Here is a 17180-nt window from a genome sequence, read left to right as displayed (position 1 = left end):
GTCCACTTCCCTATTTCTGTCACTGAGAGATTGTCCAGCCCACAATGCTCTTCTGAGCCCTGCACTTCTATCTATATGATTACCAACTGCACAGATCTCGTTGGTTACTTGGCAAGTCCTCACCATTTTAATTCAGCATGTCCTCAGATGAACACGTCCTGATGCTGTGAAACCTGTCTCTCCCTCTGGGTGACAGGGAATGGCACCATCACTCCCCTGGTTAGACGAGCTAGGAAATTGGGTTTTCTCTTTTAATTCTTCCCTCTCCATTACTCCCCACATCACAGCAGTTATGCCATGCCTATAAAGTAAGTGTCTATCTTCTGTCCCATCTCCACTGCCTTTTCCCTCACTCAAGCTACTGTCATCCTCTGCCTGGATTAACACAATGGCTGCCAAACGGGCTTCCTGGTTCCAGGCTTGTCTCCTCATCCTTGTCACCCGACATTTTCACGCTGCAACTAAAGCAGGCCAGCTTTCTAAAATATAAATCTTGTAACATCATGTCCCCACTTAAAATCTTTAGTGATTCACCACTGCCTTTTCTCAAAATAAAGTTCTTCATGTGGTATTTAAGGCCATTTATAACTGGCCACAGGGCTCCTCTCCCACCTCGTCTGTAGCCACTTCCTGCATAACCCTGTTCCCTCCAGCCTTGCAGAACCATAGTCAGAGTTCTGGAAACCCTAGAAGCATTCAGACAATGGAACTATCCGAAAAGTTTGTTTTGTTTTACAATTACTGTCCATTAAAAAATGCTCTTTTGTAATAATGGAAGTGTGATTTTTGCTTCAGTGCTTGAGGCATGGTGGTTCCGTGAGCCCCAGGCTGTGAGTAGCTGTCAAGGCTATACCATACCCCAGCCCACAGGCAGCCGGGAAAAGTCACCGTAACACATGCAGTTGTGGCGGTCCTCATTTCACATACATGTTTTGGTGGGTGACAGTGATTTTAAAGCATTGAATTGTAACTTCACAGTTATATGTTATGTGCTACAGTGGACTTTTAGAAAACCAGTATGCTTTTCTGGCATTAAGGACGTCTAAAGTCTGGAAATAACTTTAACATGAAACAACAAATCAGTTTCTAGTCATTCCAGGTAAACAAACTCCTACTATATTCTCGGGTCCTCAAACACCGTGGGCCTTCTCTCTCAGCCTAGAAACCTTAGACGCTTGCGACCCCTTTCCTTCTTTGCCGGACTAGTTCCTACTTGTCCTTCAGGTCTCAGGTTCGAGGCCACGTCCCCTAAGATGCCCTGCTCAGTTCCCACACACCCATGACTAGTTCATGCTATTTTGTCCTTTTGTCTGTTTGCCTGTCTCTGTCCTCCACTGGACTGTAAAACAGGGGCAAGAACTTTATTAATTCACATTTTATCCTGGAACATAGTGGGCATTCAGCTTATTTATTGGATGCATAAATGAATGAAGGAAGACGAATCAGAGGAAGAAATTAAAATCAACTGAGCAAGGTAAAAGTGGGACAATTGAAAGGTCTGTGAATGTTCTCTATAACCCAGGGATCCTAGAAAAGCTTTGCAGATTAAAAAAAAAAAGTACCAGAGAGGCCTGCCCCGAGCCCAGTGTCCAGAGTAAGAACTGCTGTGGAAGAAGCGCCGCTTTGAGCTTTTCCTTCCTGTCTTTCCTCAGGCAGTGCCAGCAGTCACCCCTGTGGACGAGGAGAGCTCGGATGGGGAGCCAGATCAGGAAGCTGTGCAGAGGTAATGTGGCATCTGGCAGTGCTTGCAGAGCGTCCTTGGGCAGGCTCCCCCTGCGACCAACGAAAGGTCACCTCTGCCCAAGGAGGTGGTCCAGTGCAGCTTCAACATTTGTGTGGTCTCTTGCTCAAGCCAGATGGCATGTTCCTCCCCACACGGAAGTAACAGAAGACTACCCAGAAAATGTCATTTCTGTAAGCACCATTGGAAGTCCCCTAAGTGACAGCAATAACCATAAGAACTTTTTCTCTCCTCCCTCCTTCCTTCCTTGCCCCCTGCCTTCATATTGCAACTCTGATAGTATTCACAAGGCACAAAGCCTGCTCCTACCTGCCAAGAACTGTTACTGAAAAGGAATTGGAGATTTGGGATGACAGTGATCCTAGCTAGTCTGGCCATGGACCGCTGGCATGGACTCTTCCTTTCCAGGAGAATGAATACCTCTTGTACTGTTTGCTGTGTTTCTGCCATCCCCTTGTATCAACAAAGAGATATTGAAAAAAGAATATGGGATTCGGTCCAGGGACAGATGCAAATATCCATTGTTTGCAGAGATGCCTAATTCACAGAAAACGGCAGTGACCATCAGGCATGCTGTACTGTTCATTTGACCTCAGTTCCATTAGCCGTGGTCCTCAGCTTCATGCATGACCCCTTGTGGGAGTTGATTTTCTTATTTTGGGGGGAGGGTGGGGGTTGACCAGAATCCAGCATGTATTTTCCCAGAAATACAGGTGTTCTTCAAAATTATATGTTTTTTTCCCTTGAGGGAAGTTGAAATAAAATGGTTTTCATGGGCTCTTGGGGAAACTTTGGGTGTTTTTATCAAATGGATATTAAACCACTAATGGCTTACCTACCCTCTGGCAAGTTTACATACCACTAATTTACTCTCTAGTCTGTTAATTGGTTTTAGCTGAAGTGGGCCAAGTAGTTAAGAATGAATGAAACAAGACCTCTTACCCGGATGGTTGCTGCCCAGTGTCCTTTCTCTACCTGCTTGTAGCTCTGTGTGAGAGCTGCTGTCCAAAAAGAAGCTGGTCCTGTGTGGAAAGAACAGTGGAGAACAGGGGTGTTGGCAGGTGGGCAAGCTCCTTCTACAGAATAGCCAACAGAAGAATCGTGTTGACTTGGTTTCTTTCTTGATGTTATTATTTCGATAGGCTGCCGATCACAGGGTATATAAAGTTGCATATGGGCCCTGCTGGAGTCATGAAGAGAAATTAGGAAACTTACTGCCTTCCTACTTGAATTAGACAGCAGTATTTCATTTTGTCTTCTTTGTCTTACATTTTACTTCCTCCAGCTCCTCCTTTCTTCTTTAAAGACCAACATTTAAAGGGTAAAATGCCCATCCCTTTTGATGTCATGGAAGGAATGATGCTTCTTTTATTCATGCCCAAGAAGAGCAGCAGTGGTGAAGGAAGTCATCATCAGACCAAGGGGGACCAATACGTTATTAATGGTATTAGTGGTGGATCTGAAAGACCTTCAGAATAAGTCATCAGCTTGTGAATTCTTCAGCTTTTGAAACTTCTCTTTTCTTGCCTTGCCTTTTTTTTCACCTAAAAAACAGTTCTGAACATTTCATGTGGTTTCATTTCTTCATCCTTTAGAGAATGTTGGTCCCCTGGGGACAGCATCAGTTTTTCTTCTCCGATGATGGAGTTACAGTCTTGGGGCATGAGGAAAGGGTTGGTGTCAGAACTCACTTAGCCCCACGCAAAAGGATCTTTTTCCATGATTTGTAGCGAGGTCAACCTCAAACCCTGGGGGCCAGTGGCCTCAGGAGACATATGCAAAGCCCATCTGGATCTCTCTCTTGGCTCATCTCTAGGAACAGTTCTTAGGGCTCATTTCCTCTAACTTGTATTTTGGAAATGTGGAGGGAAACCAAGGAACATAGTTAACCGGCAGAAAATACATTCTTCTCCTGAATGGAATGAAGTCAGGAAAATTGATCCACTTCATGAGCAACATCTGTTTTCTCTCTTCTCTTAACGGCTACTCTTAGGTCCAACACTGAGCCACTTCAGTGCGAAACCAGCTTTTGTTGGCCTTCTGGGACATGTCTCACTTCCATCCAGTCAGGAGTCTGTTGGCCATTGAGCCCTTTCTGTGCTCTGGCGCCACTTCATTCTGAGTGCTTTGGATTAACTTCTAATGCTTCTTGCTGAGGAGTATTCCTGTCTGTCTTTTTTACTATGAAATGTGCTCCTGCTTGTTGCAGGTACTTGGCAAATAGGTCCAAAAGGCATACACTGGCCATGACCAACCCTACAGCTGAGATCCCACCGGACCTACAGCGGCAGCTAGGACAGCAGCCTTTCCGTTCCCGGGTCTGGCCCCCTCACCTGGTACCTGATCAGCATCGGTGAGTAGCCACGTGAGCCGTGGGAGCTCCTTGAGGCCCATCGGACAGGCCCCTTTCTGGCTAGTCTTACAGACATGATGACTAGCATCGTGGCTTTAAATAGCATCCCGAACTTTACGTCTTCTCAGCTCCTTGACTCAGCCGTGCCCAGGGACATAGGAGACACTTCTTTCCCATTACCTCGTAGATGTGTTTACTGCCTGCAGTTGATCCTCATGACTCTAGACGTTGACTCATAGATGAAATTGAACTTGAAACCTGCAAGTGGGTGAAGCTCTCAGAAGACCAGCTGGAGATAGGATTTGTAACCACATCAGTAGGCTTGCCTTTTAATAACCCATCGCCATCAGAAGGATGAGCATTTCTTATCATGTGACCCCTGAATGAGGAGCTTGGATGGGGGAAAACACATTCCTTTGTGAGTGGTAGAGCGGAGACACTGCATCCTCTTGAGTGTTGTGCTTGAAGGTCATCCTTGCGGTATTCTGACGGCAAAATCTTCTAGTAGGTCTCTGATAAATTTATGATTCATTTTCTCTTAAAGACATAAAAACAAGTTTAGCCTTCCTTGTTAAGAGAACTTCACAAAATTGAGTTCAAGTAAGCCTGGGAACGAGGGGAGTGACACCTTGCTGGTTATCTTCTGTGAACTCTGTGATGGCCAAAAATCTTAGCTTAGTCCTTTCCAAAGCTGTCCCCAAGCTCTCAGGCCACACTTTCAAAGCCACCACTGGTCGCTAGAGCTTGTTTGTTTTTTTTTTCAGTCTTTTTGGGAGGACAGTGAAGAGCAGTCTTACTTGGGAAGTTTGGAAGGCAGATTCTGAGGAAATTAAGTTTATAAATATGTTGTTACTCAGTCTTGCAGCCAGACTCACACTGGCAAGCTTGACACAGTGTTTTTATTGTGTCTCGTTACCCAGTGGGCATCATAGGTAATCAGCAGAGACAGGTGACCTCTGAGCAAACTGAAACATCATTAGTGCCACGTTGGAACTCAGAAGAAAGATAAGCTTTCATAAATGACCATAAATAATATGGTACAAATGGTCTGTTAGGAGTAGAATGAATGACATTTCTCAAATAAAACTGATGGTACAGACAGTATTTTTCTAAGGAGAATCTCTCAGGAACCTCACTGTTACAGTTCTACATCACTTTGGGTGATCATTAGCTGCCCGTACATTTTCTGTGATTTCTCAGTAACTCTGAGCTCTATGCTGTTACCTGACAGACTCTTTATTGCTTTACTTCTCCCTGTTCCTGTCTTTCCTTCCTTGACAGCCCCACACTTAGTTTTGCAGCCTTTGTCAGGCTCTGTTATTTAGTTTCAGTCCTTTGGGTTTAATCCTTGTTTAATTCAGGTGCTCCTCAGGCCGTGTTCTTGTGGGGCAAGCGTGAAGATGGGCACATCACCACAGTCTGCCTTTATCACTGACCCGATACTGTGTTTACACCTGTTACTAAAGGAAGGCCACACTGGCCCACAGCTCCATTTGTGTGGTTTCCACGCTGCCTAGTCATTGTCAAGGCTTTGCCTGCTGGAGATCTGTCTACTGTCTGTTTCTGTGTGAACACTCTTGGTAGAGTGTTTCAAGGGTTCCCTGTGGTCAAGCCAGTTTGAACTGGAATGAATACCCTGTGAGTGACAGATCGCGTAAGGTGCGGTGTTTATGCAAACTCAGCATGTCTCCATGGAGTTGCTATGAAAACATGGTGACACAGAGACTGAAGCAAGTCTTCAGGGCAAAAGAGAAACTTTCCAAGGCTATCAAACACTGAAAATGGGTGGCCTGGAGAGATTATTGAATTCCTTTCATTTGCTGGAGGAAATGACTCAAGAACAGCGCATACGTCTATTCTTCTGGCGTGTCGTAGATGAAGTCCAACATGAAGACAGAAGAGGGGTCTGAGTGTGTGATCCTGGAATTATGTAATTTATAAATTAAAAATTAAGTGTAATTAACAAAAAAAACCTAACTAACACAAGATGGATTTTATCTAGGTGGGGAGCCAAGTCCCTGTTTGAAGAGTGTAGTGGGAATATCAGCCTGACATGAGGCTGTCCTGAGTTTGAATGTGATTGCTAATAAAAATAAAACACAAATGATACTGTCAGTGCTTCCAAAATGAGCAGCTACCTAAGAACTATTCCTCTGAAGCTCCTGTGCTGGGCTGCCCAGGGTGTCAGTCTGTTCACAACCCGATCTTCTGGAAAAGTCATGAAATTCCCGGACCTGGGATGGGAGAGAATGTGTTTTGTACAGACAGACTGTAATTAACTCCTTGAAGAACACAGCTTTCTGAGTGAATCAGAAATGTGTCCATCATCAGAAAATACTGAAAGTGTAAGAATCAAATTCTAGGAGAAATAGTACCTGCTTGCTTTAACTCCAAACACCTGAAGTAGAAACAGAAATGAGAAATATTGGGCAAATACCCCTGAGACCAGTTCCCATGATCACTGTTTCCGGAGTGTGTCTTCCAAACTCATTTGTCTTTCGTGTTAGCGAACCCAGATACATGTTGTGTTCATTTCATCAGCTCACTGCTGTGTCAAGCTTCAGGTGGAGTCTGAAACAGGAGCCATCATTAGAGGGTAGAGGGCTTTTCCCTGCTGCCAGAACTCTTTTAACTCCTCTGCACACTCCTCAGCCCCTCCTAGACTCTCCCTGTCTGCTGCACTTGAATTCGCTTGTTCACCCGCTTTCTTTGCCTTGGTTCCGCTTCTGTCCAGAATGAGTAACTGGCAAGGTGGTACATCATTTCACCCACAGCTCAGTGTGATGTCATCTCTGCCCTGGACCTGAAACCCTGATCCTTTCCATCAGCTGCTGGAATGCTGCCTTGGCAGTCTTTTATCTGCTTACTTCAACCCATAAACATCTCTTTCTGATTAGGTAACAAGTATAGGTGTTAGCTTCTAACTCTCATACTGTCTTAGGCATCCCTTACTGATAGCTCGTTCTTTCTTTCTGTAAGACACTGGCTTTGTTCCTGTTGAGCAGTGGGGTCATTTTGAAGGTAATCCATATGATTCCTCTTTCATTAGCAGGTTGGGAGGGTGCCACTGCTCTGAGAAGTTACCTTTCACAGCAGATAACCTTATTTGTATTGACCAGGTATGTGCAGGATCTTCAGGCCCGCGTTTCTTAAGGATGGGCTGTCTCCATCTGGGGATCAGAGGTCCCCAGTTTCCCCACTTTGAGCTCCACCTTGCGTTTTCTAGCATAAAAAACCTATGAATTCCAAGCCAGACCCTTGACCCCAAAGTTAACTGTAGTTTCCCTCTGGTCTGTCATACATATGGGGAACACTTTAGGTCACATGGGTGGGTAGGTTCTAGGTTTCTAAAGGCACTAGATAGAGACATGACTGTAAAAGGAGGAGTTCCTATACAGCTGAGCTTGAGGGCTGCTGTGAAGCTCCTCTCTCTCTGACCCAGTGTATTTGTAAGAACTGGATGTATCTGATCCCAGGACCTTCCCAGGCTTGGACATTAAGCTAATTCAAGGTAAGTGGAAACGGAAGATGGTCATTTGGAGGCCTCTAAAGGGAAGGCAGGCTAGGGAAACAACTGGCCTCTGGAGATGGCATGGAAGTGGTGTAATATGCCAGGCTGCATGTGTAGCCGGCTGCTTTGTGTTCGTCTGGAACAGCGTCCCTAGGTGATTTGGTCAAAACCCCTGAGTCCTAGCCCCTAACCTTCTCTTCCCATATATTCAGCTCCACCTACAAGGACTCCAACACCCTGCACCTCCCTACGGAGCGTTTCTCCCCTGTGCGCCGGTTCTCAGATGGGGCTGCAAGCATCCAGGCCTTCAAAGCTCACCTGGAAAAAATGGGCAACAACAGCAGCATCAAACAGTTGCAGCAGGTAATGTTAGAGATGTCAGGCATCTCTGGAGAAGCATGGGTAGCAGAGACCAGCATGGGTAACAGAGACCGGTATTGCAGGGGACACGGGTGTTAAGCTTTCTGCCCCCTCATATCAGCAGCACTGCAGTTTTAGCAGTGCCAAAGCAGATAGCTCCTTACACGCTTTCCTTCCTTCTGCTTACATCCAGCTTTCCCCAGGAAGGGACTAAATTTCCTCCTGTCTGTGGTTCATTAGAGAGGAATTTCTGGGCTTGGGTTTCAGTGGGAAGCACCAGGAAATATCTTTTGAAGCAACCCTGGCATTCCCCTCATGATTTATGGGCACTGGGTCTTGTTGGAGCCTGCTCTGCATTCTTACCACCTGGCATACTCTCCAGCTGGTGTGGAATGGTGCTCCCAGAGGAAGGAAGTGTACCTCCATGCTTCTATAAAGGGCCGGTTTCCTTTCTGCCTTCCTGACGACCAAGCTTCGAGTGGCATGTGCTTTGTACACCGATTTCACACTGGAACCTTCGCTCGTACCCAGGCCATCTTGGTGATTTTCCCTTCATGCAGCCAGCACAGAGCGTGAATATATTTAGTACGCAAATGCCCACCTAAAGGGATTAGTTGCTCATCAAGGACACAGTTCTTCTCTGTGGGCTCCTTCTGCCCATGAGACCTGGGGCAGCTCTGCGTCTGCTGACAGCACTGCATGGGGTAGGCCTGGCTGTATCCCCTCTGTATGAACTGCTTTCCCTTCAGGAGTGTGAGCAGCTGCAGAAGATGTACGGGGGGCAGATTGATGAAAGAACCCTGGAGAAGACCCAGCAGCAGCATATGTTATACCAGCAGGAGCAGCACCACCAAATTCTCCAGCAGCAGATTCAAGTAGGCCTTCCCTCTTTGCTTTCTCCAACTTGTCTGGAGTTTGCTCTCAGGCTGATGGGCCTGTGAATGCTGGAGGAGATCACGCAGGGCAGAGTGGAGTTGAGTTATTGGTGTGGTTACCATGTTTGAATCAAGGTAATCAAGCCTTTTGATGAACGACGGAAGCATAAGTCTCAGTCACAGATAGTCTCTTCCCTTCCCGAGAATGGCTCTGGTTAGTCTTCAAGCTCACGAGTATTTTTTTCTCCTTTCCTGCATGTGTTTTAGGACTCTATCTGTCCTCCTCAACCTTCTCCACCTCTTCAGGCTGCATGTGAAAATCAGCCCGCCCTCCTCACCCACCAGCTCCAGAGGTAATGAGACATGTTGTCCTTTGCCTAAACTGCTGGCCTCACTCGCATGGGAGACGTGACTGACTATAGCATCATCCGGGAAGAACCCATCCAAAAAACAGGAAGACCAATTTAAATTTCAGCAGCCTCCTAAAATCCTAACTTCCTGTGCCACTTCGTTTTCTTATCCCCATGAACCATGTAATCTGACACATGATACACGAGGTCAGATGCACGCCCACAGTGACCCCTGCCTCCTTGGGACATCTGGGAAAATAAGATGGAGACAGGCTTTCAGTAGATGGTGGTGGGTGGCCTGTGTATGTCTAGCCTGGAAGCTTATCAAAACTAAAAAATGGAGTTTCTGCCTGTGGTTTTCAAATGACTGAAACTAACTTCAAGATTATACTGTCACCTCAAGAAGTGTATACTCATCTGGTTCTGTTGTTTTTTAAGGTTAAGGATTCAGCCTTCCAGCCCACCCCCCAACCACCCCAACAACCATCTCTTCAGACAGCCCAGTAACAGCCCTCCCCCCATGAGCAGCGCCATGATGCAGTCTCACGGTGAGTTGTGAGGTTTTCTCTGAACCGTGAGCCACAGGAGAAGTGAGGCTTAGTCTTGAGTGCCTCAAGCCACTGGTTAGGGTGATGGAGCAACATGCTGTGTAAGGGGGTAGTTCTCGTGCCAGGCTGCCTTGGCTTGGCCCCTGCTACTACCAGCTCCTTAGCTGTGAGACCTCAGGTAGACTACTTAACTTCTGGGCATCTCCACTTTCTCAAATGTAAGACAGGGAGAATAATTCTATGAAATACATATGTTAGGTATAATACTTAGAATAGCCCCTGGGACAATATAGTTCTCAATAAAGGTTGACTGGTATTGATGTTTTCATAAAATCCCCTCCAACTGTACCAAATGAATGGGCTACTACCAGAACCTTCCCTCTTGTCACGCCTGAGTTTGGTGATCCACTGGGCATGTGGCTCCTCTCTTGTGGGTGTTCAGATGAAGGCAAAGATGAGCGAGCCCTAATTTATACGGTCCTTCAGAGGCCAGCACTCTGAGGGGTTAGCATTCTGAAAACTGAGAATCTCTTAAGTAACACCACGCAATCTAGATCCCCTGAAGAGCCTGAGTTGGTCTCAGAGCCCTTCTTACTCAGAGTGGGGTCCCTGACCAGCAACATCAGCAGGAAAAATCAAATCTCAGATCCTATCGCAGACCTGCTGAATCAGAATCTGCGTTTTAGCCAGATCCACAGGCCCTTCGTACATGCATTAGAGTTTGAGAAGCGTTGCCCTGGATGAGAGCTACTCAGAGAATAATGAACGGGCAATTTCTTGAAACTGCAAATTCTTGGAGCCCCGTCCTTACCTACTGAGTCAGCGTTCTGAGGGTTGGGCCCAAGAGTGTGTGTCTTCACGAGTCCCCCAGAGGAACCTTCCACGCCCGGGAGTTGGAGAAGCACTGCTCTGGGTGGTATGCGAGTTGAGCGTCCTCAGTGGCTCCTATGACTTCTGGCCGCAGGTCACCCAGGCATGTGGTCACTCTGGGGCTCCTTTCTCCCCAGGTGCTGCATCTTCCTCCCAGTTTCAAGGCTTCCCCTCCCGCAGTGCCATCTTCCAGCAGCAGCCTGAGAACTGTTCCCCTCCTCCCAATGTGGCATTGACCTGCTTGGGCATACAGCAGCCTCCCCAGTCACAGCAGGTGACCATCCAAGTCCAGGAGCCGGTCGACATGCTCAGCAGCATGCCTGGGGCCGCTGCCGCCTCTGCAGGCCGGGGCGTCTCCATCAGCCCCAACGCCAGTCAGGGTCAGATGCAGCTCCGGACCAGCCTAATGGCCGCCCTCAGCTACGGACACCGGCCCTTGTCCAAGCAGCTGAGCGCCGACAGTGCGGAGGCTCACAGGTGAGGCTGCCCAGAGTCTCCCGGCCGTCTCTCCAGGGGACCCAGGTGGGAGGAAGCCCCCTAGTAGGAGGAGAGGAGGACAGAAGGGCTCTGACTGGGCTCTGCTCATTTCAGCCTGACTAAAAGTGAGGCGGTGGGCTTGGGATGGGCTTGAAACCTATATATTGACTCAGGATCAAAATGCTAGTGAGACAGAGGAGGATAGTGACGCAGCTACCTTACGATATAGGCTTCCCGGGTGGTGCAGTGATAACTTGCTTGCCAGTGCAAGAGATGCAAGAGATGTGGGTTCGATCTTGGTCAGGAAGATCCCCTGGAGGAGAAAATGGCAACCCACTCCACTTTGGCCTGGGGAATCCCATGGACAGAGGAGCCTGGTGGCCTGCAGTCCGTGGAGTCACAAAAAAGTCGGACACGACTTAGCGACTAAACACTACCACCACCTTACTATAGGTCTGCAAAGAAAAAAAGGGCCAGTTAGAGGAGTAGGTAGAACTTTCAGTTACCCGCCTTGTCTGTTCTTCTAGGATTGTTTCTTTCCATCACTCATATTCTAAGAGATGGGCACATCTTAATTCAAGTGATGTTGCTACCCTCAAGCCCGAGGGGATGGTGGGGTAATGCCTATGCCCCCATCCTCCTGTGGCCCCTCGGTTCTCTGTACCAGCAGAGGCTCACTACTGAGGAGGAGTGGTAGCTGTTCCCTGGGGAGTTTAGCACACTTGTCACACGGATGCCTGGCACTCACTCCCTTTTGTGTCTGCAGCTTGAACGTGAATCGGTTCTCCCCTGCTAACTACGACCAGGCGCATTTACACCCCCACCTGTTTTCGGACCAGTCCCGGGGTTCCCCCAGCAGCTACAGCCCTTCACCAGGAGCGGGGTTGCCTCCCACCCAAGCCCTGAAAGTCCCTCCGCTTGACCAGTTCCCCACCTTCCCTCCCAGTGCACATCAGCAGCCACCGCACTATACCACGTCGGCACTGCAGCAGGCCCTGCTGTCCCCTACGCCGCCAGACTACACGCGACACCAGCAGGTGCCCCACATCCTCCAGGGACTGCTCTCCCCCCGGCACTCGCTCACCGGCCACTCGGACATGCGGCTGCCCCCAGCGGAGTTTGCACAGCTCATCAAAAGGCAGCCACGGCAGCGGCAGCAGCAGCAGCAGGAATACCAAGAGCTGTTCCGGCACATGAACCAGGGGGACGCCGGGAGTCTGGCTCCCGGCCTTGGGGGACAGAGCATGACGGAGCGCCAGGCTTTGCCGTATCAGAACGCTGACTCTTACCACCACCACCACCACCACACCAGCCCCCAGCACCTTCTGCAGATCAGGGCGCAAGAATGTATCTCACAGGTCTCCTCCCCGACCCCGACCCACGGTTACGCTCCCCAGCCGGCGCTCGTGCACTCGGAGAGCATGGAGGAGGAGTGCTCGTGCGAGGGGGCCAAGGACGGCTTCCCGGACAGGAAGAGCGGGAACACATTGACCAAAGGTTGCCATGACAGCCCCCTGCTCTTGAGTGCAGGCGGCCCCGGGGACCCTGAATCTCTCCTGGGAACCGTGAGTCATGCACAGGAGTTGGGGATCCATCCGTACCGACAGCCGGCGGCCGCCTTCACTAGAAATAAGGTGTCCAGCCGAGGTAAGAGCCCTGCAGGGTCGATCTCTGGGCCAGCCTGCCCTTGTTCGGTGAACTCAGCAGTGTTGACCTTTTTTCAGCTGGTACTCTGGGTTGCTAAAAGGGAAAGAATTCCTGAGAAGACCTGCAGGACCTTTTAGGGGAGAAGCACATAGGAAATGGGTATCTGAAGGGGAAGGGAATCTGTTTTCAGAATTAAAAGAGAGTGATAGAAAATGAACACACAGATGATGGTCAGCAAGATGTGTTACCTGTTGTCCTATATTCAGACTGTGCTTCCTTAGAATCCAGAATTTCTCAGCCGTTACCAAAATAGCTAGCTTTAACCTCTGTGATAGAAAAAAGTCAGCCAGTGCTAGGGAAACAGGGTTTAGCGTAAACAGTGTTGGAGTAAGAGTCAAGGTCCCTCAGTCCTGGACTTGCCTCTGTTACGAGTGCAGGGACCTTGTCGCTTAACCCTCGGGTTCTTATTTCCCCATTTGTGAAAAAGGGCGGGAGGAATAACAGTCCTTTGCAGAGTATTTGTGAAGATTAAAACATACACATATGTGTTTATGTTTATACATAATGTTTGTGTGTGTGACACGGGGAGAGAGGCACACTGGATAATCTGAATGTATGATTTAAATAATTTGAGGTATTATTATTCTGATCACTTCCTTAATAAGCTAAGTACAGAATATTACAGCAACACAAGGGATGCCATGCTGTTTCATTTAGTATCACTGTATAATTAAAGGACATTCATTTTCATTTGGAAGGAGATTGGAATTACTATCAGTGAGTTATGCTCAGAAAATGTCGTTTCATTAGTGTCATAGCATTCACCCTACCCAAAATCTGGACTGACATCCATCCCATCATCACAGATCTTGATAGCAAGTTTCTTTCAAGAAATTGAATAAAATATTCAACCCTGAAACTGGGCACTTTTCCCACCCTCCCTTCTTGAAGCCTGTCCTGCCCTGCACTTTAAAGTCAGCACACTAGACTCAGTTCCTGGGGCAGTCGGGTCCCCAGGCATAGAGCAGGATGGAAGACCTGACCCTAAGTCAGTTTATGGTGAAGAGAACGTGGTGCCTTCAGGTTGTGCTCATTAAGCACCAATAGGGATGCAGTTCCATAAAACTCCAGTTAAATCCTGGGCTTTTGAGCAGATGGGTACTGTCCAGTTTGAGGTCTGCACCAGTCAGACATATTGTGTCCACCTGCGGTTGCTGTAATTTTGAGTTGAGGAGGTTTTGGAACCAAGTCATAGGTGGATTGGCTGACAGACTTGGGGATGTTTAGGCTTAGGGGGAAAACTCAGGAGAGCCATCATGCTTGTCAGATGGAAAAGGATTAGATTTCTCTGTATTCATATTATGAGGCAGAGCCAAGACCAGTATGGAAGTTGTGGCAGCTTTCAACCCCCAGAGAAGCCTTCACAAGAACTTTCCAGAAGAGGCTGCTGAGCAGACTGGGAGCTTTCTGTGGCTGGGCATGTTCTAGCAAAGGCAGCTTGAAGGCATCAGGGATGCTGGGAAAGCTTCCTGTGTGAATGACAGCTTTCATCGGAAAAGGAGGCAAGCTGACATTTCCCTGGTGCATTTCACATGCCATGCACCAGATGCTGTTCACACATAAATTCGCCTAATCCTCACAGTTCTTCCCATCCCCATTTTACCAGTGAGACAACTGAGGCACAGATTAAGTAATTCACCCCCAAGGTCCACAGCTAGGAAGTGGCACTGAACCCGAGAGCTAGTCACTCCACTCCAGCAGACATGTCCTGAGCACACGCCGCGTGTGCAAGACTCCAGGAAGGAGCAAGTGAGCAAACAGTGCACACTCCCCACCCCTTCACCCTGGATTGCCGTATGTGAAAATAATCTTTTGAAATATTTTTCAAAAATGATTCTCTCTTAATTCCTTTCACTTTTCCCTCCTCTGTGACAACTATATACAGAGAGACCAGGAGGCTTGAATTTGCTTGTGTCCTCTGACTGTCAGAGGAACCCCGCCCCTTTAGGCAGGCTTGTGGTCTATTTAGTGCCTAAAGAAAAGCGGAATGTGCCAAGTTCAGGTGCTATGGGAGCATCAGAGCCAGGGGAGACTGGTTCTCTTTCAGAGCAGGGCCAAGTTTCCCACGGTGAGTGACATTTGAGTGAGGTCTTGGTGACTTTGCAGGTGGCCCAGTGGTTAAGAATTCACTTGCCAATGCAGGAGACTCAACCCTTGGGTCGGGAAAATCCCCTGGAGGAGGGCTTGCAACCCTCTCCAATATTCTTGCCTGGAGAATTCCCATGGACAGAGGAGCCTGGCGAGCTTCAGTCCATTGGGTCTCAGAATCAAACATGTCTGAGTGACTGAGCACGCACGGACTTGGTGGATGAAGAGGATTTTGCTGTTTGGATTTAGGGGAGAAGCACGAGGAAAGACCATGGGTGAGAGTGTCCCAGGGATGTTTTAGGGGGAGACAAGCTGCCTTTCTTGAAGTGCAGTCAACATGAAGGAATTAGAAGCTAAAGGCAAAGGTTTCCGGAAACCCGGAGTCCGATCTGGATCCAGCAGCTTTAAATCAGTTCACTTCAGACCAACACGTGAGTCAGGATTCTCTTGACAGATCCCTGCTACCATTCCGCAAGCTGAGTGCCTGCGATCTCCTCTCCCTCTCCAGCCTGCTTATATCCGCCGCCATCGCCGCCACTCTTCTTTGCATGCATCTCTTTGGGTGTCTGGAAGAATCCAGCCATAAATACACCCCTAAAGGTTTCAGCTCAAAAATACCCTGTTCTTGTTGCCTCATGATCAGGTTTGAAAGTCTTAGTCACTCTGTCGTGTCTGACTCTTTGCAACCCCATGGACTGTAGCCCACCAGGCTCCTCTGTCCATGGAATTCTCCAGGCAAGAACACTGGAGTGGGTAGCCGTTCCCTCCTCCAGGGGATCTTCCGACCCAGGGATCAAACCAGGGTCTCCTGCACTGCAGGTGGATTCTTCACTGGCTGGGCTACCATGATCAGGTTTGCTTCCCTGCAAAGTCCTCCTTTTTCTTAGATCTCCTTTTCCTGACCTTTGATAAGAGCTTTCCTAGAGGCCATAATCATATCTCCTGTCCCCCATGCCAGTTTATGCTAGAGATAATCCTTCCTGTGTCTACCTAGTTTACTCTCAATTTACTCTTTAACTTAGCTTATGCCTTTTCTTGAATACTGTTACCTTGCCTCTTTCTAACCTCTTTCCACTTCTGTTTTGAGACTTTTGGAACCATATATACAATTATCTTTAATGAATAAAGCCCCCAGTTGATTACCACGTGGGTTTAGGATCCAGTACAGTTAGATAATGCAATAGAGAAAAAATGGCCTAGGGAAGCCCAAAGCTGCTCCAGAGTTAGAAACCCTCTGGGAATGTACGTCTGCGTGTTTAAGACTGCTTCTTATACGGAGGCGTCCCCATTGTCCTTAGCTTAAACACAGGAGCTTCCTCTGTGACCCCCTGGCACATAACCCCTCCCGCATCTTCATCTGTATAGTCAGGGCTGTTGGCTAGGTGCCCGCTCCAAGAAGGTGTTTGTAGTACGTCTGCTCCGGGCTTGGTGCCCTCCAGTCAGTTACTCATTTATTTTTCACAACCACCCTGGGCGTTTGTTTTATGATCCCTTTTACAGGAGAAACCGGACTCCACAGTCTCTTCGTGCTTTAACCTGACATGTTGTTGTTTAGTCACTCGGTTGTGTCCAACTCTTTGCGACCCCAAGAACTGTAGCCCGCCAGGCTCCTCTGTCCATTGGATTTCCCGGGCAGAAATACTGGAGTGGGTTGCCATTTTCTCCTCCAGGCGATCATCCCAACTCAGGGATCAAACCCACATCTCCTGCATCAGCAGGCAGGTTCTTTATCACTGAGCCACCTGGGAAGCCCTAACCTGAGATGCTTCTACTCTTAAGAACTTGAGAGCTTGCAGTTTGACATCAACAAATAATCATCAGATAATTTGCTGTTCCTTTTGCCAAGAAAGGGTAGTGATGCTCTCCCCCCACCACCCTGCAGGCACGTGGGGGCAGCTCGTCCTTGTTGATCTTTGTGGGTGGCGGGAATGCCTCTTGCTTCCTCTAATGATACCTCCATCTCTGTGTAGTTACACACTAGCCCCTAAACATGCCATATGTTACTTCTATGACAGAGCAAATACAACGAAATGTATTGAATGATTAGGTCACATAAGACTGTATTTTAGGTCCAGTGGGGAAGGCAGGGATGAAAAGATAGAGAACCTGCCCTCAGGGACCTTATGCTAGGGGGATGGGGGCAGACAAGCTCATAAACAACCTTAACATGAAGCACTGTGTAATGAATGCTGTAAAAGGTGTAATTATAACAAGCAGAGCTTGTGTCATCCTTCTGAAACTTCTTAAGGGTAGATTATCAGGGATTGCTGATGTTAGTCAAGAAGTAAATGCCGTCCTAT

The 17180-nt window shown here is 48.1% G+C and overlaps 1 protein-coding gene across 27 annotated transcripts in view; it reads left to right on the top strand.

Annotated features, from left to right (window-relative positions):
- SIK3 (SIK family kinase 3) overlaps window positions 1-17180 on the top strand; it is a 278071-nt gene that overhangs the window by 253119 nt on the left and 7772 nt on the right. For 11 of the 27 annotated variants that reach the window (XR_014070033.1, XR_014070032.1, XR_014070031.1 and 8 more), the window contains 8 exons: window positions 1653-1723; window positions 3951-4094; window positions 7818-7968; window positions 8715-8840; window positions 9108-9193; window positions 9629-9738; window positions 10746-11085; window positions 11852-12732. Coding sequence is in view for 18 of the 27 variants with exons in the window: in XM_081546439.1 (XP_081402565.1) it covers window positions 1653-1723; window positions 3951-4094; window positions 7818-7968; window positions 8715-8840; window positions 9108-9193; window positions 9629-9738; window positions 10746-11085; window positions 11852-12732 (1909 nt within the window). In the remaining 9 variants the exon portion in view is untranslated. The remainder of the gene's footprint in view (window positions 1-1652; window positions 1724-3950; window positions 4095-7817; window positions 7969-8714; window positions 8841-9107; window positions 9194-9628; window positions 9739-10745; window positions 11086-11851; window positions 12733-17180) is intronic. The other 16 variants (XR_014070035.1, XR_014070034.1, XM_081546450.1 and 13 more) reach the window with 3 other exon arrangements.

Source organism: Giraffa tippelskirchi, chromosome 11 (genome assembly GCF_054371585.1).
Source record: "Giraffa tippelskirchi isolate mGirTip1 chromosome 11, T2T-mGirTip1v1.2.pri, whole genome shotgun sequence".
In the NCBI taxonomy this organism is placed as follows: domain Eukaryota; kingdom Metazoa; phylum Chordata; class Mammalia; order Artiodactyla; family Giraffidae; genus Giraffa; species Giraffa tippelskirchi.
This window is presented reverse-complemented; position numbering and strand designations above follow the sequence as displayed.